Raw genomic sequence first — 25,674 nt, forward strand, 5'->3', positions numbered from 1 at the left:
ACCCCCCCCCCCCACTCACACCCCCACCGTGCCCCACTCACACCCCCCCTCCCACTCACACCCCCCCCACTCACACCCCCACCGTGCCCCACTCACACCCCACCGTGCCCCACTCACACCCCCCCCCCACTCACACCCCCACCGTGCCCCACTCACACCCCACCGTGCCCCACTCACACCTCCCCCCCACTCACACCCCCACCGTACCCCTTTACCCCACTCAAACCCCCCCCACTCACACCCCCACCGTGCCCCACTCACACCCCACCGTACCCCACTCACACCCCCCCCCCACTCACACCCCCACCGTACCCCACTCACACCCCACCGTGCCCCACTCACACCCCACCGTACCCCACTCACACCCCACCGTGCCCCACTCACACCCCCCCCCACTCACACCCCCACCGTGCCCCACTCACACCCCACCGTACCCCACTCACACCCCCCCCACTCACACCCCCACCGTGCCCCACTCACACCCCACCGTACCCCACTCACACCCCCCCCCACTCACACCCCCACCGTGCCCCACTCACACCCCCCCCCACTCACACCCCCACCGTACCCCACTCACACCCCCCCCCACTCACACCCCACCGTACCCCACTCACACCCCCCCCCATTCACACCCCCACCGTACCCCACTCACACCCCCCCCCACTCACACCCCCACCGTGCCCCACTCACACCCCACCGTACCCCACTCACACCCCCCCCACTCACACCCCCACCGTGCCCCACTCACACCCCACCGTACCCCACTCACACCCCCCCCACTCACACCCCCACCGTGCCCCACTCACACCCCACCGTACCCCACTCACACCCCCCCCCACTCACACCCCACCGTACCCCACTCACACCCCCCCCACTCACACCCCCACCGTACCCCACTCACACCCCACCGTGCCCCACTCACACCCCCCCCCACTCACACCCCCACCGTGCCCCACTCACACCCCACCGTACCCCACTCACACCCCCCCCACTCACACCCCCACCGTGCCCCACTCACACCCCACCGTACCCCACTCACACCCCCCCCCACTCACACCCCCACCGTGCCCCACTCACACCCCACCGTACCCCACTCACACCCCCCCCACTCACACCCCCACCGTGCCCCACTCACACCCCCACCGTACCCCACTCACACCCCCCCCCCCACTCACACCCCCACCGTACCCCACTCACACCCCCCCCCACTCACACCCCCACCGTGCCCCACTCACACCCCCCCCCACTCACACCCCCACCGTGCCCCACTCACACCCCACCGTACCCCACTCACACCCCCCCCACTCACACCCCCACCGTGCCCCACTCACACCCCACCGTACCCCACTCACACCCCCCCCCACTCACACCCCCACCGTGCCCCACTCACACCCCACCGTACCCCACTCACACCCCCCCCACTCACACCCCCACCGTGCCCCACTCACACCCCCACCGTACCCCACTCACACCCCCCCCCCCACTCACACCCCCACCGTACCCCACTCACACCCCCCCCCACTCACACCCCCACCGTGCCCCACTCACACCCCCCCCCACTCACACCCCCACCGTGCCCCACTCACACCCCACCGTACCCCACTCACACCCCCCCCACTCACACCCCCACCGTGCCCCACTCACACCCCACCGTACCCCACTCACACCCCCCCCACTCACACCCCCACCGTGCCCCACTCACACCCCCCCACTCACACCCCCACCGTGCCCCACTCACACCCCCCCACTCACACCCCCACCGTGCCCCACTCACACCCCCACCGTACCCCACTCACACCCCCCCCACTCACACCCCCCCCACTCACACCCCACCGTGCCCCACTCACACCCCCCCCACTCACACCCCACCGTGCCCCACTCACACCCCCCCCACTCACACCCCCCCCACTCACACCCCACCGTGCCCCACTCACACCCCCCCCCACTCACACCCCACCGTGCCCCACTCACACCCCCCCCACTCACACCCCCCCCCACTCACACCCCACCGCGAGCGGCGCGACAGTTGTCCCGCGAGTGACGGATCCTGCGGTGGGGGCGGGGGAGGGGGACCATCGCCCCCCGCCCCTCGCCCCTCTGTGACCCAGAAAATTTTATACTTTTTCGAAGCGATGTCATGATTGATAAAGACGATAATTCCCCTATTACAGAGACGAGAAGTGACGTTACAACAAAATAGTTTCAGACAAAGTACATTTCATTTTGTGTTTTTGTTTTATTAATGTAAAGGGGGCCCTGTTTAAAATCTTTACATTTCGCGACCCCCCCCCACTCCCCGCGCCTCCATCATCCCCCTCCCCACACCCCCTCCCCCACCCCCCCCGACCCCCCAGACCTTGGGATGCATCCGGATCCGCTCCTGGGCCCTACGTACGAGTTCATCGCCGCGCATTGCACGCGTGTCCACGAGTCACTCTCACGGGCCACTCTGATCATCTCTCACAAGTCACTCACGAGTCACTCTCACGAGTCACTCTCACAGGTCATTAACGAGGCATCTCTCGGCAGACGATTCCTCCCCGTTGGCGCGTCGTACTTCCTTCGAGTGCAGCCAGCGTTGACTCCTCACGGAATAGTCTCCGAGTCGTGGGCACGCTGGAGGAGCTGGCACGGTGAACGCGCATTCTGGATGCGGCGTGAGGGATATAGGAAATGTTTTCTGATTCGCCGACCCGGACTGGCCCAGACGAAATGAAGTCCCGAGTGCCAACCACGTGGCCCCCGGGTGTGTCTTCTCACCCGGGGTTAAACAACATCCACTTGAAACTTGACAGCATCTCATGCCGAGCATCGTGACCTCAGCGACCTGACGTTTCAGTTTTTTGAGCATCCACTTTATCCGTGATTGAGCAGGCGCGTGTGCGCGTGTACGTGCGTGCGTGTACGCGCGTTCCGAAGCGTGCTGGGTTAATGATCGCGCGCGCGAGAGAGCATTGAAGCGTGCAAGGCGTAGCGCCACCGCTGCGACCCTCGCTGACTCACCGCGTGAGTCGTGCGAGTGGCGGCACTCGCCAGCGCAGCTGCGCGGCGTCGGTAACGTCGGCGGCGGGAGTGGCGCTCGACCGCGGGTGTCTCTTTGCGCGCGCGAACGCTCTGGCCGAGGTCTCTGCGGCCGTGACGCAGCCGCCGACGAGGTTCTCAGCCGTGTCGTGCCATGCCGCACGGCCTCCTAACGGGACCCACACCCCCCTCAGGTCTCGCGTTATGACGATCGCTCGCCATGTGATATTTACAGAGACAAACAAACGGGTAACGCCTCCCCCACTGAGCCGTGCAGACTGTGGGGGTTTCGTGGTGTTAGCGAGCACCTGTTGAGGCTGAAACGGAACCACGAGAGGGGTGGCTGTGGCTAGCACAACACCCGGCCACCTTTGTCTCCCCAGTGCCGATGTAGGTGAAGCACACTAAGACGTGGTCATGGCAACTCGAGCCAACTGTGGGATGAGACCAACGGCATCCACAGCCGGGAATTGAACCCAGGCGGCTGGAATAGTTACCGCAGTGCACCAACTGCCGTGCCACCGCTCCCGACTATATATATATCTATTTCTCTCACTCTCTCGTATGTACAAAGCCAAAGATCCCCCGTATAATCTTAACAGAATTTAAGGGCAAGTGTTGTTAGCGAGCAGCACCTATGAAGGCCGTCACGGCACAGGAGAGGGTAGGTGGCCAGCACCACGCCTGGCCGCCTTTGTCTCCCTAGTGGCGACGTTTACACACACAGGACCGGTTCAGATATTCCTTACTGGTCTTGGCTGTGAGCGGGAATCGAATTCAGGTCGCCGGGTTTGTAGCGCAGAGCGCCAACCGCTACACCACCGCTCCCCCAGCGTGTACACACACGCGCACACACGCGCACACACGCGCGCATGGACGCCGGCCCCGGCGGGTAGCTACCGGCTACAACCGAGTGTTTTCTGCTCGCGAGAAACCAGCGCTCGCCTCTGCGCGGGGCCGGTGGCGGCGCCGGCCGCGGTGGCTCCGGGCAGGGGGAAGGCGGCGCCTAGCAGCGGGACCCCGTGCAGGGGCAGCGGCGGCAGGGCCCCCGCGCGGGGCCCCAGCGGCTGCTGCAGGGCGCCTGCGGGGCCCAGCTGCTGCTGCTGCTGCTGCTGCACGCGGGCGAGGCGGTGCGCGGCGCCCAGCAGCTGGTGGAACGGCATCGCCCACGGCGCCGCCGCGGGGATCAGCGCCGGCTGCTGCTGCTGCTGCTGGCTCTGGGATAGGTGCGCCTCGCGCTGCACAGCGTAGCTGTGCAGGTGCGACAGCAGGCGGCAGTTGAGGGGGTCGGCCCGGCTGGCGCTGGCGCCGTCGGCCACGGTGAGGAAGCGCGCCACCTCGGAGAGGCACTCGCGGAAGCCCATGCTGCGGTAATCCATGGCGAAGGAGAACGGATCGTGGAACCCTGGGGTGGGGGGCGGGAGCGGGTGACTGGGGGTCAGGAAGGGTGGGGCTCCGAACCCTCAAGATGCCTCTCGGACTCTCCTCTTCGTCCTGGCCTCCTCACGATGATTCCAAACGCAGTTTCATACAGAGAATCGTCCTCGAACTCACCCAGTGAGTGAGAATCGATCTCTAACTCACCGGGTGATTGAGCATAAACGATACAAAGTTGGACAGATTATTACGAAGCCAATTGCTAATTATTATATATATAATAAAATAGAGAATTGGTCAAAGCTTCCCAATGTAGCAGGACCCTTTTTCAAAGAAGAGACTAAGTGAATTCCGCGTTACAGATGCGAGCTTTGCTTGCAAGCAGAGGGGACTGCATCTGTGTCATCTGCGAGTCATGCAGTCACCCACGCGTCCGAGAGACAAAGATCCCCCATGTAGCCCAAGCAGGCTGTTAGGGCAAGTGCTGTTAGCGATAATCTAAAATGGGAGCACGGCACAGTTGGGGGTGGGTGGCCAGCACCACGCCCTGCTGCCTTTGTCTCACCAATGCTGAAGTAAAATACCCATTTAAGGCTAAGTCGACCTAGGGGAGGCCTAAGACCGGTTCAAATATTCGCCACTGTTTATTGATCGTAGGTGGTAGTCGAACTCATGTCACCGTGTTTGTACTACAGTGCGTAACCGCTGCGCTACCACTTGCGAACACTCACAACAACAACAACCGCCATTCGCCACTAAGTGACGGTCACGTCACCATGGCGCATGTGCCAGGCTATGTGCACGTTTAAGGCCATGTGAAGTGTCAAACGTCCGCTGGCAGGAGTTCACGGGACAGACCCAGGTACCATGGGTTTACCGACTGAGATTAATGAGATGAGTGGCCGATGCACCACCTGTGCCCCTACTGGGCCAAATTGCTGGGTTTTAGCCACCTGGCGCTCTGCGTGTTGTTGTGAGTGTCGCTCTTCTGCCCTCCGTTGTTGCTGGAGGGCGATTGCCTCCAACTGCCCAGTAGCAGCGTCCTTCACGAGCCTCCTCCACAGAGGCCCATCTTGACACCGCTGTTACCAGTCATCGACAAGTCCACTCAGCTCCACGTCCTCCTGTACCACATCACTCCATCTTTTCTCTAGCCCGTGCCGCGCCCCTTCAGCCCCCTCTATCCAGCCGAACAAAAGCTGTTTAGGCATGCGGTGGCTGGGCATGCAGGCTACATGACCCAGCCAATGCAGCCTTGCCTGCCGGAGGAGCTCACCGATGGGACTTTGCGCAGATCTTTCAAAAATGTGTGAGCTCCTCACACAATCCTGCCTGGTTAAACCCATGATTTATCGTAGGCAGGCCAGCCTAAATGTTTCTAACTGGGAAAGATGTTCCATTAGGGAGATCCACGTTTCACAAGAATAGAGAAGGGAGGGCAAGACCCAAAGCTTCGTGTCGAGCAACAGTCCAGGTAGGTTCCACACAGCAGCGTTACGCAACTGATGAAAGATGATGCCGCTCGACCGATTCGGAGTGAGACCTCTGCTGTCAAGCCGGAGCTGGTCATGAGCATATTGCCCAGGTATGGAAAACTCTCCACTCTCTCCACATCTGCCCCATCACACACTCACGTACACTCACGTACACTCACGTACACTCACGTACACTCACGTACACTCACGTACACTCACACGCCGTTACCTTTCCCGCCAGGTGAACGCAACATCCGCAGGTGTTCCACCGTCATCTGAAGGATCTCGGCTTTCTCCAGTTTTGCCGAACCCTGGGAACAAGCCACGTGGAGGAGTGGAGGGGAATAGAGAGGGGAGGGGAGGGGGAGAGAGGGAAGCAGAGCGAAGGGGAGGGGGCGAGGGGCCATTACTTCCCTGCTGCCGCGCGGTGCGCAGTCGATATCCCTCCGCTACTGCACCCTCGCCGCACTGATCGAGTCCTGGAGGGGGCTGTGCGCCACCTGGAGGGGGCTGGAGGGAGCTGTGCGCCACCTGGAGGGGGCTGTGTGCCACCTGGAGGGGGCTGTGTCCCACCTGTTCCGTCGTCCGTTCACAGTTCCTGGATCCCCATTCACAATTTTGATCGAAAGCGTTTTTTTGTTTTCTTCTGTAGCTGCTCCGACGATTTTGGAACCACGTGGTGCCATCTGTGTGCCCCGTAACACAGACGCTGCCGAGATCACAGAGTGGCACGTGTGAATGTAGACTATCATTGTCTTTAAGTCATTGCTGCTATAATTAATGCGTTGTTTAAAGCCACGTGCGTCCTGGGTACATTGTAACCACTTGCCGCTGGTGAGATGAACTCCAAAATTATTCCCCTGACTTCCGACAGTCGTTGCTGTCGCGAGTTCCAGTGATACGAGGTCAGGGGTTGACCCGGGCAATCCGAGAATACGGGTGGCGCCAGGAGTTGACGAGTACCGAGGTCTGGTGCCGGTGTTGCTATGTTTGATAACAGAGGAGGGGCATGGGAGCGATCGCCCCCCCCGTCCCCCCGCCCCCCTCCACCCTCCGTCCCCCCGCCCCTATCCATCCTCCGTCCCGCCTTCCCCTAAAAGAGTTATCCAGCCCGCCATGAATCCATAAATGCATCTGTGCAGCGGCAGCGCTCACCTGCTTCTCGAGGGCGCTGGGCACGAGGCGTCGCAGCTCGGCAAGGCTGCTGTTGATGCGATCCCTCCTCCTCTTCTCGATGATCTGTGGCGAGCGCCCGCAGAGTCGATTGAGCGTGCGATCCAAGGCCGTGATTATATAATAAATATTGGGGGGGGAGCCACATCCCCCCCCATATTCAAATATGCTCAAAATGTCCCCCCAGTATATTGCTATAAAATAGATTTCTGTTTATATGATTGTGGTAATGTTTGTACTTCCCTAATCTCTGCCATTACATACAATGAAAGAAGAAAAGGTAAAAAATAAAAAAAACAGAGTAATCTAATACAATACACTCTTAGAAATTATTGTAAAAAAGAAATGAAAAGTCCATCCTATGTGTTAGTGAATTTTGTAAGATTTTAGGCAGGAAATGTCAATAAATTCGTTCGGGGGACAACGAGACCGCCTGGAAGATTTGGTCCCCCCCAATGTTGACTCCATGGCTACGACCTTGGTGCGAACAAAAGCACAGATCCCCCGTATAGACTCAAAAGACCGTAGGGGCAAGTGCTGCTAGCGAGTAGGACCCATGAAAGTCGGCACGGCACACGAGCGAGCGAGTGGTGTAACACTGGCAGTAGATGGTCATCAGGTGAGCGTTCTGTGTGGTGGTGAGTGAGCTCTGTGTAGTGGTGAGTGGGTGAGCTCTGTGTGGTGGTGAGTAGGTGAGCTCTGTGTAGTGGTGAGTGGGTGAGCTCTGTGTGGTGGTGAGTGAGCTCTGTGTAGTGGTGAGTGGGTGAGCTCTGTGTAGTGGTGAGTGGGTGAGCTCTGTGTAGTGGTGAGTGAGCTCTGTGTAGTGGTGAGTGGGTGAGCTCTGTGTAGTGGTGAGTGAGCTCTGTGTAGTGGTGAGTGGGTGAGCTCTGTGTAGTGGTGAGTGAGCTCTGTGTAGTGGTGAGTGGGTGAGCTCTGTGTAGTGGTGAGTGACCTCTGTGTAGTGGTGAGTGGGTGAGCTCTGTGTAGTGGTGAGTGACCTCTGTGTAGTGGTGAGTGGGTGAGCTCTGTGTAGTGGTGAGTGGGTGAGCTCTGTGTAGTGGTGAGTGGGTGAGCTCTGTGTAGTGGTGAGTGAGCTCTGTGTAGTGGTGAGTGAGCTCTGTGTAGTGGTGAGTGAGTGAGCTCTGTGTAGTGGTGAGTGGGTGAGCTCTGTGTAGTGGTGAGTGAGTGAGCTCTGTGTAGTGGTGAGTGAGCTCTGTGTAGTGGTGAGTGGGTGAGCTCTGTGTAGTGGTGAGTGAGCTCTGTGTAGTGGTGAGTGGGTGAGCTCTGTGTAGTGGTGAGTGACCTCTGTGTAGTGGTGAGTGGGTGAGCTCTGTGTAGTGGTGAGTGACCTCTGTGTAGTGGTGAGTGGGTGAGCTCTGTGTAGTGGTGAGTGGGTGAGCTCTGTGTAGTGGTGAGTGGGTGAGCTCTGTGTAGTGGTGAGTGAGCTCTGTGTGGTGGTGAGTGACCTCTGTGTAGTGGTGAGTGGGTGAGCTCTGTGTAGTGGTGAGTGGGTGAGCTCTGTGTAGTGGTGAGTGGGTGAGCTCTGTGTAGTGGTGAGTGAGCTCTGTGTGGTGGTGAGTGACCTCTGTGTAGTGGTGAGTGGGTGAGCTCTGTGTAGTGGTGAGTGAGTGAGCTCTGTGTAGTGGTGAGTGAGTGAGCTCTGTGTGGTGGTGAGTGAGCTATGTGTAGTGGTGAGTGAGTGAGCTCTGTGTAGTAATGGTGAGTTAGCTCTGTGTGGTGGTGAGTGGGTGAGCTCTGTGTGGTGGTGAGTGGGTGAGCTCTGTGTAGTGGTGAGTGGGTGAGCTCTGTGTGGTGGTGAGTGAGCTCTGTGTAGTGGTGAGTGGGTGAGCTCTGTGTAGTGGTGAGTTGGTGAGCTCTGTGTGGTGGTGAGTGAGCTCTGTGTGGTGGTGAGTGGGTGAGCTCTGTGTAGTGGTGGTGAGTGAACTCTGTGTAGTGGTGAGTGGGTGAGCTCTGTGTAGTGGTGAGTGGGTGAGCTCTGTGTGGTGGTGAGTGGGTGAGCTCTGTGTAGTGGTGAGTGGGTGAGCTCTGTGTAGTGGTGAGTGGGTGAGCTCTGTGTGGTGGTGAGTGGGTGAGCTCTGTGTAGTGGTGAGTGAGTGAGCTCTGTGTAGTGGTGAGTGGGTGAGCTCTGTGTAGTGGTGAGTGGGTGAGCTCTGTGTAGTGGTGAGTGGGTGAGCTCTGTGTAGTGGTGAGTGGGTCAGCTCTGTGTAGTGGTGAGTGAGTGAGCTCTGTGTGGTGGTGAGTGGGTGAGCTCTGTGTAGTGGTGAGTGAGTGAGCTCTGTGTAGTGGTGAGTGGGTGAGCTCTGTGTGGTGGTTAGTGGGTGAGCTCTGTGTAGTGGTGAGTGGGTGAGCTTTGTGTAGTGGTGAGTGGGTGAGCTCTGTGTAGTGGTGAGTGGGTGAGCTCTGTGTAGTGGTGAGTGAGTGAGCTTTGTGTAGTGGTGAGTGGATGAGCTCTGTGTAGTGGTGAGTGGGTGAGCTCTGTGTGGTGGTGAGTGGGTGAGATCTGTGTGGTGGTGAGTGGGTGAGCTCTGTGTAGTGGTGAGTGGGTGAGCTCTGTGTAGTGGTGAGTAGGTGAGCTCTGTGTAGTGGTGAGTGGGTGAGCTCTGTGTAGTGGTGAGTGAGTGAGCTCTGTGTAGTGGTGAGTGAGTGAGCTCTGTGTAGTGGTGAGTGGGTCAGCTCTGTGTAGTGGTGAGTGAGTGAGCTCTGTGTAGTGGTGAGTGAGTGAGCTCTGTGTAGTGGTGAGTGGGTGAGCTCTGTGTAGTGGTGAGTGGGTGAGCTCTGTGTGGTGGTGAGTAGGTGAGCTCTGTGTAGTGGTGAGTGGGTGAGCTCTGTGTGGTGGTGAGTGAGTGAGCTCTGTGTGGTGGTGAGTGAGTGAGCTCTATGTAGTGGTGAGTGAGCTCTGTGTAGTGGTGAGTGAGTGAGCTCTGTGTGGTGGTGAGTGGGTGAGCTCTGTGTAGTGGTGAGTGGGTGAGCTCTGTGTAGTGGTGAGTGGGTGAGCTCTGTGTGGTGGTGAGTGGGTGAGCTCATCCCTCACCCCTCGCCGCCGCTTCCTTGCCATGTGCTGGGTGCTGCAGGAACCGCTCTTGCCAGGGGAGTCGAACTCGTGCTTGGACCTGCGCGATCCGGAGCCACCACGCGGACATCACCATCACTAGCCCATCACCCACACCACAACCCCTACCACCACGTGGACATCATCACCACCATCACTACCCCATCACCCACACCACAACCCCTACCACCACGCGGACATCATCACCACCATCACTACCCCATCACCCACACCACAACCCCTACCACCACGCGGACATCATCACCACCATCACTACCCCATCACCCACACCACAACCCCTACCACCACGCGGACATCATCACCACATTCACCACCACCATCACGACCACCATCACCTCCACCACCATACTCCTAGCATCACGAGCATCGCCTCCCACAAAACCCATAAACGTAATGTTTACTTGCTCACGCTTGCGTGTGTATTTGTGCAAGTGTGTGTGACAGTGTGTGTCAGTGTGCGTGACAGTGTGTGCAAGTGTGTGTGACAGTGTGTGTTAGTGTGCGTGATAGTGTGTGCAAGTGTGTGTGATAGTGTGTGTCAGTGTGTGTGTCAGTGTGTGTGCAAGTGTGTGTGACAGTGTGTGCAAGTGTGTGACAGTGTGTGTCAGTGTGTGTGACAGTGTGTGCAAGTGTGTGTGACAGTGTGTGCAAGTGTGTGTGACAGTGTGTGTTAGTGTGTGTGACAGTGTGTGCAAGTGTGTGTGACAGTGTGTGTCAGTGTGTGTGACAGTGTGTGCAAGTGTGTGTGACAGTGTGTGCAAGTGTGTGACAGTGTGTGTCAGTGTGTGTGACAGTGTGTGCAAGTGTGTGTGACAGTGTGTGCAAGTGTGTGACAGTGTGTGTCAGTGTGTGTGACAGTGTGTGCAAGTGTGTGTGCAAGTGTGTGCAAGTGTGTGACAGTGTGTGTCAGTGTGTGTGACAGTGTGTGCAAGTGTGTGACAGTGTGTGTCAGTGTGTGTGCAAGTGTGTGTGCAAGTGTGTGCAAGTGTGTGTGCAAGTGTGTGCAAGTGTGTGTGCAAGTGTGTGTGACTGTGTGTGCAAGTGTGTGACAGTGTGTGTCAGTGTGTGTGACAGTGTGTGCAAGTGTGTGTGCAAGTGTGTGTGCAAGTGTGTGTGCAAGTGTGTGTGCAAGTGTGTGTGCAAGTGTGTGTGCAAGTGTGTGCAAGTGTGTGTGCAAGTGTGTGTGCATGTGTGTGTGCAAGTGTGTGTGCAAGTGTGTGTGCAAGTGTGTGCAAGTGTGTGTGCAAGTGTGTGTGCAAGTGTGTGTGCAAGTGTGTGTGCAAGTGTGTGTGCAAGTGTGGGAAGCGGCAGCGTGGTGGAGAGCGCTGCGCTGCGCTACGAACGCGCGACCCGGGTTCGATTCTCGCTCACGGCCACCACCGGTGACGATTGTCTCGGTCCTCCAGGATGGCTCGACTCAGCCTCAAAATGAGTCCCTGGCGATGCGGTGTGTAGTAAACATCGCCACTCTGGAGACAAAGGCGGCCGGGCGTGGTTTTGGCCACCGACCCCTCGTGTACCGTGCCGGCCTTTAGATGCTCGCTAACAGCACTTGCCCCAAAAGTCTTTATATACGGGGGATCTTTGTCCTTGTTTGGAGATGTGATAATGGTAGTGGTAGTAATGGTGGTAGTAGTAGTGGTGGTAGTTGCGGTAGTAGTAGTGGTGGTAGTAGTAGTAGTGGTGGTAGTAGTTGTGGTAGTGGTAGTAGTAGTGGTGGTAGTAGTAGTGGTAGTAGTAGTGGTGGTAGTAGTAGTGGTAGTAGTGGTAGTAGTAGTGGTGGTAGTAGTAGTAGTGGTAGTAGTAGTAGTAGTGGTGGTAGTAGTAGTAGTGGTAGTAGTAGTAGTAGTGGTAGTAGTAGTGGTAGTAGTGGTAGTAGTGGTGGTAGTAGTAGTAGTGGTAGTAGTAGTAGTGGTGGTAGTAGTAGTGGTGGTAGTAGTAGTAGTGGTGGTAGTAGTAGTAGTGGTGGTAGTAGTAGTGGTGGTAGTAGTAGTAGTGGTGGTAGTAGTAGAGGTGGTAGTAGTAGTGGTGGTAGTATTAGTGATGGTAGTTGTGGTGGTAGAAATAGTGGTGGTAGTAGTGGTCGTAGTAGTAGTAGTAGTGATGGTAGTTGTGGTAGTAGTGGTGGTAGTAGTAGTGGTAGTAATGGTGGTAGTAATGGTGGTAGTAGTAGTGGTAGTAGTAGTGGTGGTAGTGGTGGTAGTGGTAGTAGTATCAATGGTAGAAGTAGTAGTAGTAGTTGTGGTAGTAGTAGTGGTGGTAGTGGTAGTAGAAGTGGTGGTAGTGGTGGTAGTAGTGGTGGTAGTATTAGTGGTAGTAGTAGTGGTGGTAGTGGTAGTAGTAGCGGTGGTGGTAGTAGGAGTGGTGGTGGTAGTCGTGGTGGTGGTAGTAGTAGTGGTGGTGGTAGTAGTGGTGGTAGTAGTAGTGGTGGAAGTGGTGGTAGTGGTGGAAGTGGTAGTGGTGGTAGTGGTGGTAGTAGAGTGGTAGTGGTGGTAGTGGTGGTGGTAGTGGTGGTGGTAGTAGTGGTACTAGTAGTGGTGGTAGTAATAGTGGTGGTGGTGGTAGTAGTGGTGGTAGTAGGAGTGGTGGTGGTAGTAGAAGTGGTGGTAGTGGTAGTAGTGGTGGTAGTAGGAGTGGTGGTGGTAGTAGAAGTGGTGGTAGTAGTGGTAGTGGTGGTAGTGGTGGTGGTAGTAGAAGTGGTAGTAGTAGTGGTGGTGGTGGTAGTAGTGGTGGTAGTAGGAGTGGTGGTGGTAGTAGAAGTGGTGGTAGTGGTGGTAGTGGTAGTAGTGGTGGTAGTAGGAGTGGTGGCGGTAGTAGAAGTGGTGGTAGTGGTGGTAGTAGTGGTAGTGGTAGTAGTGGTGGTGGTAGTAGTAGTGGTAGTAGTAGTGGTGGTGGTGGTAGTAGTGGTGGTAGTAGGAGTGGTGGTGGTAGTAGAAGTGGTGGTAGTGTTGGTAGTAGGAGTGGTGGTGGTGGTAGTGGTGGTGGTAGTGGTAGTAGTAGTAGTGGTGGTAGTAGTAGAGGTGGTAGTAGGAGTGGTGGTGGTAGTAGGAGTGGTGGTGGTGGTAGTGGTGGTGGTAGTGGTAGTAGTAGTGGTGGTAGTAGTAGAGGTGGTAGTAGTAGTGGTGGTAGTAGTAGTGGTGGTAGTGGTGGTAGTAGGAGTGGTGGTAGTGGTGGTAGTGGTGGTGGTAGTGGTAGTAGTAGTAGTGGTAGTTGGAGTGGTGGTGGTAGTAGTAGTAGTGGTGGTAGTAGTAGAGGTGGTAGTAGGAGTGGTGGTGGTAGTAGAAGTGGTGGTAGTGGTGGTAGTAGGAGTGGTGGTGGTGGTGGTGGTAGTGGTGGTGGTAGTGGTAGTAGTAGTAGTGGTGGTAGTACTAGAGGTGGTAGTTGTAGTAGTGGTGGTAGTGGTGGTAGTAGTAGTGGTGGGGATGGTAGTAGTAGTGGTAGTTGGAGTGGTGGTGGTAGTAGAAGTGGTGGTAGTGGTGGTAGTGGTGGTGGTGCTATCCGAGTCGCCCCCCCCCCACTCACTCCAAGTCGTCTCCCTCCACGTCGATGCCCTCCTCGAGGTCGCTCTCAGAGGAGCTTCCTCCATCGCACGTGCGCTTCATCCTGCTCCTCCTCCTCCTTCTCGTCGTCGTCTTCTTCTTCTCGCGACGAGAGCGCTCCTCGTGTCTCTCGTCGCCCTTGGGACTTCCACCCGCTCTCCCTCTCTCGCGGTCTCAATCAACACACCCGCTCATCTATCTGCATCGCCTGTATGTGTATTGTTTCGCACTTCATCCATGCATCTGCGTATTTTGCCCGCGTCTCCGCGAAAATGCTTATGTCTCTCTGTCTCTCGATATATCTCGCTGTCTTTATTTATCGATCTAAATTCTCTCTCCGTCAGTTATCTCTTCTCTCAGTCGGCAATATAAACAGCCCAACAAGATACATCCGGCGTGATGAAGAGCTGCAGCAGCAGCAGGAGGAAGCCCTTTCTCTCTCTCTCTAGTTCGGGACTCGCCGCTCGCCCGCGTCTCCTGGCCCCGTCTCGCCTCTCCGAGTCATAAAAATAACAATCGCTGTTCTGTCCCACGCCCACCTAAAACTGCCCGTGCCCGTACCCCCCTCCCCGATCGAAAACAAACAAACGCGCGCTGCTGCTGCTGCGCGCTGTCTCTATTCACTTAAAGTCATCTCGCCCGCGACTCTGCCGCGACTCTGCTCAGGATCACGCGCGGGCCGCCTCTCCTCCTCCTCCTCCCCCCTCTGGCTCCGTCTCGCTTCGTGTCGCTCTCCCCTCCTCCTCCTCTCTCTCAGCCCCCAAGCTCAGCCGCTTTCCCACGGAGCTGTCAGCCCCGCGTCCAGCGAGGGGGCAACCCCCAATCCCCCCCACCCCACCCCCACCTCGTTCTCTCCATCCTCCCTCCATCCCCGTCTCGTCAACCCCTCCCCACACATCGCCGCCGTCACAGCAAATCCTAACCCCCACCTAGCCCCCCCCCGTATCTTAGCCCCCACCTTAACCTAACATCCCCCAAAACCTAGCCCCCACCTTAACCTAGCCCCACCAATAACCTAGCCCCACCCTAACCTAGCCCCCTTCCTAACCTAGCCCCCACCTTAACTTAGCCCCCACCTTAACCTAGCCCCACCAATAACCTAGCCCCACCCTAACCTAGCCCCCTCCCTAACCTAGCCCCCACCTTAACCTAGCCCCCACCCTAACCTAGCCCACACCCTAAACTACCCCCCTCCCTAACCTAGCCCCCACCCTAACCTAGCCCCCACCCTAACCTAGCCCCCCCCCAATAACTTAGCCCCCACCTTAACCTAGGCCCCCCCTAACCTAGCCCACACCCTAAACTACCCCCCTTCCCAACCTAGCCCCCCCACCCTAACCTAGCCCCCACCCTTTTCCCCTTCACGCGAACTCGTGCTCCCCATTATTTGACACTAAACGCCGCCGCCGTCTCTCCCCCCCCCACTCCCTCCTCCTTCCCCTGCGATCGCTCTCTTGACCCCACCCAGGACTCCCACAGGGGGCGGTGTGCAGCCTCACGCACACGCACACACACACTGTCACACACACAGTCACACACACACACAGTCACACACACACACTGTCACACACACACACTGTCCACACACACACACACACTGTCACACACACACTGTCACACACACACACTGTCACACACACACACTGTCACACACACACTGTCACACACACACACAGTCACACACACACACTGTCACACATACACTGTCACACACACACACTGTCACACACACACACAGTCACACACACACTGTCACACACACACACTGTCACACACACACTGTCACACACACACACTGTCACACACAGTCACACACACACACACACTGTCACACACACACACACCACATAAAGACACACACACACACACACTGTTACACACACACACTGTCACACACACACACACTGTCACACACACACACACACTGTCACACACACACTGTCACACACACACACTGTCACACACACACACTGTCACACACACACTGTCACACACACACTGTCACACACACACACTGTCACACACACACTGTCACACACACACACACTGTCACACACACACACTGTCACACACACACTGTCACACACACACACTGTCACACACACACTGTTACACACACACACTGTCACACACACACACACTGTCACACACACACACTGTCACACACACACACACTGTCACACACACGCACACACCACATAAAGACATACGCACACACTGTCACACACACACACGCACACACTGTCACACACACACGCCACATAAAGACATACGCACACACTGTCACACACACACGCACACACTGTCACACACACACGCACACGCCACATAAAGACACACGCGCACACACTAAAACACGAGTCAATGATCCCGTTAATGGGTAAGTGCTGACCAATGACCAGTGCACTGCACTCCCTCCCTCCTCCCCCAGAACAGGGCACTTCCCTTCCTCCCGAACTCACGCATCCTCTATCCACCCCTCACAAAGACAAAGATCCCCCGTATAGCCTTAATAGACTTTTGGGGAAAGTGCTGTTAGCGAGCACCTATGAAGGCCGGCACGGCACCCACGCGACCACTAATTAGCGTTGCACGGCTGCTGCTGCTGTGGATTATAATCCACAGCAGCAGCCGCCGCCGTGCAACGTTCACCACAACTCCTCACCCAGTAGCCCCCCACCATGAGCCCCCCACCCCCCACCAGCCCACCCACGCCAGCTGAGCGGTGACGTCACCAAGAGGTGCTCGCCGCTCGAGGGCGTGGGAACGCGCGCTGGCGCCGCGCGCCGCGTGCACGGGGGGGGAGGGGGGGTACAACCCCCACCCACCCCCACCCACCCCCACCCTCGGTCACAGGGCCGGGGAGGGAGAGAACGAGCGAGGAGGGAGATGGGGAGGGAGATGGTCGACCTCGGAGGACCCGCAACATTCCAGCTCTTTTGAGAATAAATAAAAGTATCTGTTCGGGGGCCACGCGACGAACATGACTCTCTGTGGCAAGGCGAGGTGGGTCGAGTGCTGCTCCCTCCCTGTGTGTGGACCAGGGCGGTCACCTGAAGAGCAATCGGAAGTCGTTGTGTGAGACCCGCGAGGCGCACGGCACTCCAGGTGCCGCGGGAGACGTCGGGCGGCGAGGCGGAGACGCCGAGCGGCGAGGAGGGGGAGGAGGAGTTTTTGCTCCAACGCGGGCACGATCCGCGCTCTCAGCTCAGCCTCGCACCGCCTCCACGCGACGAGTCGCTCGGTGATGATGAATCGTGACCGGTCGTGACCCAACAGTCACCTCTCCTCCCTGCGCTAACCCCGACACCCCAACCCCCACCGCCGACCCGTGGCCCCCTCCTCTCTCTCCTCTCCCTCGACTCCAACCACTCGCGCCTGCCTCCCTCCTCTCTCTCTCTCGCTCATGCATCCTCTCCCCTCGCTCCCGCCCTCTTTCTTTTCACCCTAATGCCCTTCACCCCCCCCCCACCATGCTCAACGCTTAGACCCCCCCCCGTCTCGTGGTTGAATGTGGGGGCTCTAGGGGGAGCTTGGCTCACGCCGTGGGAGGCTGCGGGGGCTGAAGCGAGCGGGAGCCGCCCGGGCTGCGTCCCTCCCGCAGAGGGGAGCGGGAGCAGCCCCGTCTCGGGCTGCTCGCCGCCTCCCCCTCCTCCCCCTCCTCCCCCTGCTGCTGCTGCTGCCCCCACGCCCGTCTAGGCGCGGCTGTCTGCTGTTTGTAATAATAATAAATAAGTTAAACGCACAAGCGATAAACAATTAACCGCAATGTGTTACTGCACTGCTGGATGAAGGCCTCCCGGCCCATGTTGCGTGTGGTGTCGGGTCCTAGTGGCGGCTTGCGGCGGGGGGTGGGTTGTTTGACCATACTTCTCCACGCTGGTCATGTGGCGACGAAAGGGTGGGGGAGGGTAGCTCCGGTTCACATTTCACTGATGCTGGCCGTGACCGCGATTCGAGCTCAAGTCACTGGGTTCATAGCGCAGTGAGCTAACCATTGCACCACCGCTCCCCCATGGTGTTTATACTCGATTAGTAAGACGCTCGAGGAATGACCGCACGGTTATTGGTGTGTGGGCGTGCGTGCGTGTGATACTAAACTCACTACACACCTCACCCAGACCAGCACTAAATTCACCACGCAGTGTAAAAGTCGATCTCTACTGGGTTAATAACATCCTGGTTTAACTTTGCCGAACTTGCCAAACTTATACCGCAATGTTACCATGATTGGGGTTGCACGCAGCAGCAGTCATCGTCACCCTGACTGTGACAACTGGGAATGACGCTCCTGCAACAGTCACGAGACTCTGGTGGCGAATTGGTGGATGAGCGAGTTTGCGTGGATAGCGGCCTCCACTTCCAGAGGGTCGCCCACGGAACTCGGAGCTTCCGTCGTGACCCCAGACCATCACGAGCACTCCTCCTCCACCACCTCGCCACCAACAACTCCCACGGTTCGCCACTCAGTAGCGGCGAAGTCACCTCGGCACGTGTGTCATCCTAGGCGCACTTTAAGGCCACATGAAGTGTCGAAGGGTCGCTGGCATAAGACTGGCAGATGCACCAACTGTGCTCCTACTGTACAACCACCGACATCCACACCAACATCACATCTATACTAGACGGTACCACCTCCACCACACCACGATTACACCACTAAAACAAAGACCCGCCTTATAGCCTCAACATACTATTGGGGCAAGTACTGAAATAGCGTCTAGCACCTTTGAAGGCCGGCGCGGCACATGAGGGGGTGGGTGGCCAGCACCACGCCCGGCCGCATGCACCCCCTCCTCCACCGCCACCACCCTACCCCCCTGACCACCCCCAAACCATCCCCCATGCACTCCCCATTCACTCTCCTAACCGCACTCCCACCGCTCCCCTCGCCCCCCGCCCCGCGCGCCGCTGTCCCTGGGTGACGGGAAGGAAGTCATCTTTGCTTTCTCACGCTCACTCTGTTTGTCTCGCGTGTGTTTGTTTGTTTATAGCCAGCGTGAGTGCGTGTGTGTGTGCGTGCGTGTGTGTGTGCGTGAGTGTGTGCGTGAGTGTGTGTGTGCGCGTGTGTGTGTGCGCATGTGTGTGTGCGCGTGTGTGAGTGTGTGTGCGCGTGTGTGTGCGCGTGTGTGAGTGTGTGTGCATGTGTGTGCGCGTGTGTGTGTGTGCGCGTGTGTAAGTGTGTCTGTGCGAGTGAGTGTGTGCGTGAGTGAGTGTGTGTGTGTGCGCGTGTGTGAGTGTGTGAGTGTGTGCGCGTATGTGTGAGTGTGTGGGTGCTGGCCACACACCCCCTCGTGTGCCGTGACGGCCTTCACAGGTGCTCGCAAACAGCACTTGCCCCTAAAGTCTGTTGTTTGTGTGCGTGCGCGTGTGAGCATGCGAGCGTGTGGGGGATGTTTGTGTGTGTGATAGAGAGAACATGTGAGCGTGTATGTGCGTGTGTGGTGTCTTTGTGTGTGTAAGTGAGATCTTTGTTGCGTCGTGAATCAGTGTGTGTGTGTGAGTCGGAGAGTGAGTGAGTTGGTGGATGAGCGAGTTTGCGTGTGTGAGTACGTGAATAGGTGCGTGAATGTGTGCCTGTATGTGTGAGAGATAGTGCGTCTGAGTGAATGAGTGGGTGAGTGTGAGTTAGTGAGTGCGCGTGTGAGTGAGTGTCTGACAAGTGAGTAGGTGAGTGTGAGTGGGTGGGTGAGTGGTGTGTAACGAACGTGTTAGTGAGTTCGTATGTGAGCAAGTGAGTGGGTGACAAGTGAGTGAGTATGGGCGACTCATCCATCAATCTTCACTCTGACTACAACACTCCTCCCCCGACCGCCCTCCCCCACCCCCCTTGGAGCACCCTTCAACTGCAGTCACGCTCCGTCTCACGCCTGTTGACACAGCGTCCTCCTCCTCCTCGAGAGAAAGAGAGAGAGCTCCACCCGCCCCACGCACCACCAAGCGGGGTTACGGGCAGGTGAATGGCCGGGGCAGTCAACACGTCTACGCGGGCCTCGCTCTGCTGATGAGACGCTGAATGTCGAAACCGCCCCAGCGTTTACTTGCGCTCAACCAAATGCTCCTCAAAATTGTGCGGCTGATGGGATGTGTAAAGCAATACTTGACACATATTCATAGACGGACATATACATGAAGGGCACGTATCATCTGCCTATTCCTTTCTTTTTTTGTATTCCCCACAACGACAGGAATGATTATAATCAAAATAATTATTTTTGTGATCGAGAGCTTTGCGTCGTCGAACTAGGACACACATCTAACAGCTCTGGTTTGGCAGCAGTGGTCTCCCTCCAAATCAGCCGAGCGGCATTGTCTTCACACCAGCTGCGTCGCGCTGTGTGGAAGCGACCTGGCTTGTCGCTCCACACGAAACGTCGGGTCTTTCCAGCCACAGTCATACCCTCATGTATCTACGCTTGCGAAACGTGGACCCCACTAGTTGAACATCTGCGCAGATTTTAAATATTCAGTCTGGCCTGCGTACGATCTATCCTGGGTTTAATCAAGCTGGCTTGTGTGACGGGCTCACAGAGCATTGTAAGGTCTCGACACAGCCCCATCGGTGAGCTCCTCCGACAGGCGAGGCTGATTTGGCTGGATCATGTAGCCCGCATGCCCAGCCACCGCATGCCCAGCCACCGCATGCCCAGCCACCGCATGCCCAGCCACCGCATGCCCAGCCACCGCATGCCCAGCCACCGCATGCCCAGCCACCGCATGCCCAGCCACCGCATGCCCAGCCACCGCATGCCCAAACAGCTTCTCTTCGGCCGGAGAGAGGGGGATAAACGGGCGTGGCACGGTCTGGAGAAGAGATGGACTGACGTGGTACAGGAGGATGTGGAGCTGAGTGGAAATGCTGATCACTGGTGACAGCGGATGTTGCTGTGTGAGCGGATGAGTGAGGTGTGTGTGTGTGAGTGGTTCTGCGAGTGAGTGGCAGTGTATGGTGTGGGTCACACCACCCGCCTTGTGCACCGTACCCGCCTTAATAGGTGCTCGCTACTAAGAGCACGTGTCCCGGTAGTCGTTGTGGCTACACTGGGTGGGGGGGGGGTATTTTGTATGAAGCCGAGCGGAGTCTCCCAACACTGAAACGCCATCCGCACAAGTCAGGAAGGGAGGGGGGAGAGTGGGAACATCGCCGCGAAGCCAGGATCGGTGTCTTCTGCGGGGCCGACGATGAGAACTCGCCACCCGCATTTGTATGTGCGTGCGTGTGTGCGTGTGTGTATGTGCGTGTGTGTGTGTGCGTGTGTGTGTATGTGCGTGTGCGTGTGTATGCGCGTGTGTGTGTGTATGTATGTGCGTGTGTGTGTGTATGTATGTGCGTGTGTGTGTATGTGCGTGTGTGTATATGTGCGTGTGTGTGTATGTGCGTGTGTGTGTATGTGCGTGTGTGTGTGTATGTGCGTGCGTGTGTGTGCGTGTGTGTGTGTATGTGCGTCAGTAGGTGCGTGTGTGTGAATGTGCGTGTGTGTATGTGCGTGTGTAGGTGCGTGTGTGTGTGTGTTTGGAGCGGTAGCGTATTGGTTAGCAAACTGCACTAGGAACGCGTCGACCCGAATTCGATTCCTGCTCACGACCAACAACAGTTACGATTACCTGAACTGGTCCTGAGCCTCCCCTACGTAGACTCAGCCTCAAATGAGTACCTGCTACGGTGTGTAGTAAACATCGCCACTAGGGAGACAATATCGCCCGGATGAGGTGTTGGCCACCCACCTCCTCGTGTGCCGTGCCGGCTTCATAGGTGCTCGCTAGCAGCACTTGCCCCAACAGCTCGTTAAGGCTACACGGGGATCGTGTATGGAGTGGTAGTTTAGTGGTTAATGCGCTTCGCTACGAACCCGGGGAACCCGAGGCAAATATTTCAACCGATCCTGCGCTTTTTCATAGGTCGACTCAGTCTCAACTTAGTATTTGGCGCGGTTTGTAAATACAGTACAGTACCAACACAGGGGAGACAAAGGCGGTCGGGCGTGATGTCGGCCAGCCACCCCCTCGTATGCTAAGAGCACTTGCCCCAACAGTCTGTTATATACAGTGGATATTTTTCTTTGGAGAGCGTTATGTGCAGTGGGTAGCGCACTGAGTTTTGAACTCGGCGACACGAGTTTTATTCTCGCCCACAGTCAAAATCGGTGACGAACACCCCCCATGTCGACTCAGCCTTAAATTAGCACCCGGCGCGGTGTGTAAACATCGGCGATGGGGCGATAACGGCGGCCGGGCGCCGCGCCGACTTTTACAGGTGCTCGCCAACAGGCAGCACTTGTCCCGACTACTTGTTAAGTCTATTCGGGGGATCTTTGTCTTTGTGTGCGAGTGTGAGAAACACGCGAGGGGCGCCGCGCCTCCAGTGCAAGCCGCCTCGTAAATTCCTCCGCGTTTAACGTCTCATTGGGCCCTTTCACAGAGACCGACGCGACAGCTCAGCTCGAATTCCCATAACAACCCCACTGGCTCTCCACGGCACCCACCCACCACCCACAAAGTAATCCACCCACCTACCAATCCACCCATCCACTAATCCAGCCACCCACTACCCAGACACCAATCCACCCATCCACCAGCCCACCATTCCATCCATCCACCATCCACTAATCCACACACCCACCAATCCACTCATCTACTAACACCCCACCTATGCACTAACCCACCCACCCATCCGCTAATCAACTCACTAATCCACCCATTCGACCAACCTAACAATCTATAAACCCACCTACTAATACCTTGATTGAACAAATCACCCACCCACCAATCCACCCACCCACACATCCACGAATCCATCTACCTACCAACCAATATATTCACCAGTGAATTCACTCATACATAAACATACCATGTCCAACAGCACTGAATTGTGATTCTCTTGTTTTAGGGTCACCATCACAATACGTGTCCGGACTGCCAGCAGCAGCAGTGACGTCATGAGAGTCAACTGTGGGCCGGTCTCGTCCTCATTGGGACTCACCAGTAATGCGTGCCACTCCACCCACTTACAAATCACACATTCCCTCATCTCAACAATCTACCCACCAATACATAAATGATCCCACCTCATAACCAATGCGCCAATCCACCACCCACCCACCCATTCGCGAACCTACCCACCAATCCACCAACTAATGCACCCACCCACCAATGCACCAGCCCATCACCCATCCACAAAAGACAAAGACAAAAATCCCCCGTATAGCCTTTACAGACTGTTAGGGCAAGTGCTGTGAGCGAGCACACCCATCATACATACATACACATTCATCGCACAGAGACCAGATAGAATGAAGCGCACATACACACAGAACAATCTCTTTCAACGCCTGGACACAGACTGAACCACACACGCAAGGCAGAGAGTTCACGTCCCCACAACTCACGACGATCGCAGATAATATTTATTTATTTGTTGTAATTCAGCGATGCCTCTGCGCACTGCTGGGTGGACAGAGACGGCGGGATAAACAAAAAAACTGCCCCATTGTTTCGAATGGCCGCGCCGGCTGATGGACTCGAACCGGCGACCTCTGCATTGCAAGTCCAGCGGTGCTGCTGACCACTACTCCACCACCACCACTGTGGCAGCTACACATCTGTGTTTGATTAGCAGAATAGATGGAGTAGGTGCCAGGCTGTCATCATCATCGCCAGCAATAATCATCAGTCCACTGCTAGAAGAAGACCTCCTCAAGTGGCGCGTCCTTGCGTGTACACATCTGGCAGTCACCCAGCATCGGTTGAAGTAAGTCTGACTCCGAATGTCGAAACAGGCTCTAAAGTGACTTTCGTTGAACCCATGGCGAGTGAGTGGTTGAGCGCGTGTGCTATTGTAACCTGCAGCTCAGTGTCTGTCCTGTAGCAGGGCCGTCCATCGCGGGGTGCACGCGTACGACCTGCCGGTTGAATAGCTGAGGTCAGGGGCCCTCCATCGAGTGGGGAGGGGGGGGGGTGTGGGGCCCAGGGAAACTCACGCCGTGGGGGGCCCTGGCGCCTTCAAACTAAACCGGAAGTATTCGATCTGACAGCGCGGCGGCTCTCCCAAAGCGCCGGGGCCCCAGGCGGTCGCCCCGATTCTTCTCACCCTCGGGACGGCTCTGTGACTGCTCGTGTCCTCAACGTGGGTGCGCGTGAAACGATAGGAAGGGGTGGCGGGGTGGCGTCCCGCCCCTGGGGAAACTTCTGAGGGACCCCCCCCCCACCTCTCCTCCCCCCCACGTCTCGCCGGAAGCCATCACCGCGTGGCGAGATGAACAATGGGGGAGCTCAGAGGTAATGGCGCGTGACGCCACGGGCTCGCGGCGCGGCGGTGGACGCGGATTAACCCGAGGAGTCAACTCGCGACACCCGAGAGTTGGAGTTTATGCAATTGCGTGCGTGTGTGTGACCTGGGTGTTGTGAAACACAAAGACAAAGAGCCCCCGTATAGCCTCGAGCAGACTTTCGAGGCAAGTGCTGTGAGCGAGTAGCACCTATGCAGGTTGGCACGGCACACGGGGGGATATTTGACCGGCACCACGCCCAGCCGTCGTTGTTGTCTTTGCTGATTTCTCACCGCACCTGAGTCGACCTAGAGGAGGCCCATGACCATTTTCAAATGTAAACGGGAACAGTGGCGCAGTTGTTTGCGCAGTGCGCTCCAAACCTGGCCACTCGAGTTCGATTCCCGTCAAGGGCCGAAAGCACCGGCAAATGTTTTAATTGATCATGGACCTCCCCTAGGTCGACTTAGCCTTAAATGATTAATTGGAGCGATGTGTAAACATTTCCACTTGGGATACAAAGGCGGCCGGGCGTGGTGGCTTCTGGCCATCTGTGCCGACGCTCATGGGTGCTCGCTAACAGCACTTGCCCCAACAGCCTGTTGAGGGCTACACGGGGGACCTTTGTATTCTTTGAGCAATGCCACTTAGTGGAGTATCAGCTCACGATCTTCACAGAACCATAAACACAGCCGCCCCGTCACCATTCTCACGCCCGCGGAACCCAACCCTCATGTCTGGGACCAAGGTTTACGTGGTGAATTCTTCTGGGATGGATGGTGGTGGGCAGAGGTGGGACAAAGTCATTGTTATGCAAGTCCAAGTCGAGTCGCAAGTCATCAAATTCATGACTCGAGTCTGACTCGAGTCCAAGTCACATGACTCGAGTCCACATCTCATAGGTGGGACAAAGTCATTGTTATGCAAGTCCAAGTCGAGTCGCAAGTCATCAAATTCATGACTCGAGTCTGACTCGAGTCCAAGTCACATGACTCGAGTCCACACCTCTGGTGGTGGGAGTCCCTCATCAAAACTCTACACCATAGAGCTCGATGCATCACCTAGGCAGTGAACTGGAACACGTACACCAAGCTCTCAAGATGAATGGATATTCAGACCACACAATCCGTAAAGCTATCACCCCAACCGTTGGGAAAGAACCATATGGGAACCCAATCAAAACCATCACCTTGCCATACATAGCAGGGGTCACCAAAAATATTTAAAAAATCATGAACAAACACAAGATCCAAGTTAGATTTAACACAGTACATACAATTCCTGATCTGATCCCATCTGTGAAGGATGTGATCCCTGACATGCAATACCCCGGCGTCTACAAACTAAGCTGTGTCTGCGGCAGTAGTTACATTGGGGAAACTAAGCGACATGTCTCGGACCGTGTTCGTGAACACAAGGTAGATCTGAAACACGGTAAGACAAATGCCTTAGCCGTGGCTGATCATTGTTTTAATGCGGTGGGCTCACACGAAATTGATTTTTCTAAGACGAAGGTACTGGCTATCAACAAAGATTCGTTCATGAAGTCATCCATATATATAGACACAGACACACTTTTAACCGAGAAGATGGGTACAAATTTAGCAATCATTTGAAGGACGTTATCAACCAAATCTCGACTTAAAACTTTCGTGACTGCAGGAATTCGCATCGTCGTCAGGATGACGACCGCTTGTGTTGTGATCGAAACGTCCTAGTTCTTTTTTTATTTT

The 25,674-nt window shown here is 56.5% G+C and overlaps 1 protein-coding gene across 1 annotated transcript; it reads right to left on the reverse strand.

Moving 5' to 3' along the window:
- Positions 1-2,356: 2,356 nt before the first annotated feature.
- LOC144931785 (hairy/enhancer-of-split related with YRPW motif protein 1-like) lies at positions 2,357-14,436 on the reverse strand. Its single transcript, XM_078856078.1, has 5 exons — positions 13,660-14,436; positions 10,099-10,177; positions 7,029-7,112; positions 6,103-6,184; positions 2,357-4,426 (listed from the first exon to the last, which is right to left on the reverse strand). Exons 1-5 carry the CDS (start codon positions 13,737-13,739, stop codon positions 3,918-3,920), a joined length of 834 nt encoding a protein of 277 aa, XP_078712204.1. The 5' UTR covers positions 13,740-14,436; the 3' UTR covers positions 2,357-3,917.
- Positions 14,437-25,674: the final 11,238 nt, after the last annotated feature.

Source organism: Lampetra fluviatilis, chromosome 4, assembly GCF_964198595.1.
Source record: "Lampetra fluviatilis chromosome 4, kcLamFluv1.1, whole genome shotgun sequence".
NCBI classification, from domain to species: Eukaryota; Metazoa; Chordata; class Hyperoartia; order Petromyzontiformes; family Petromyzontidae; genus Lampetra; species Lampetra fluviatilis.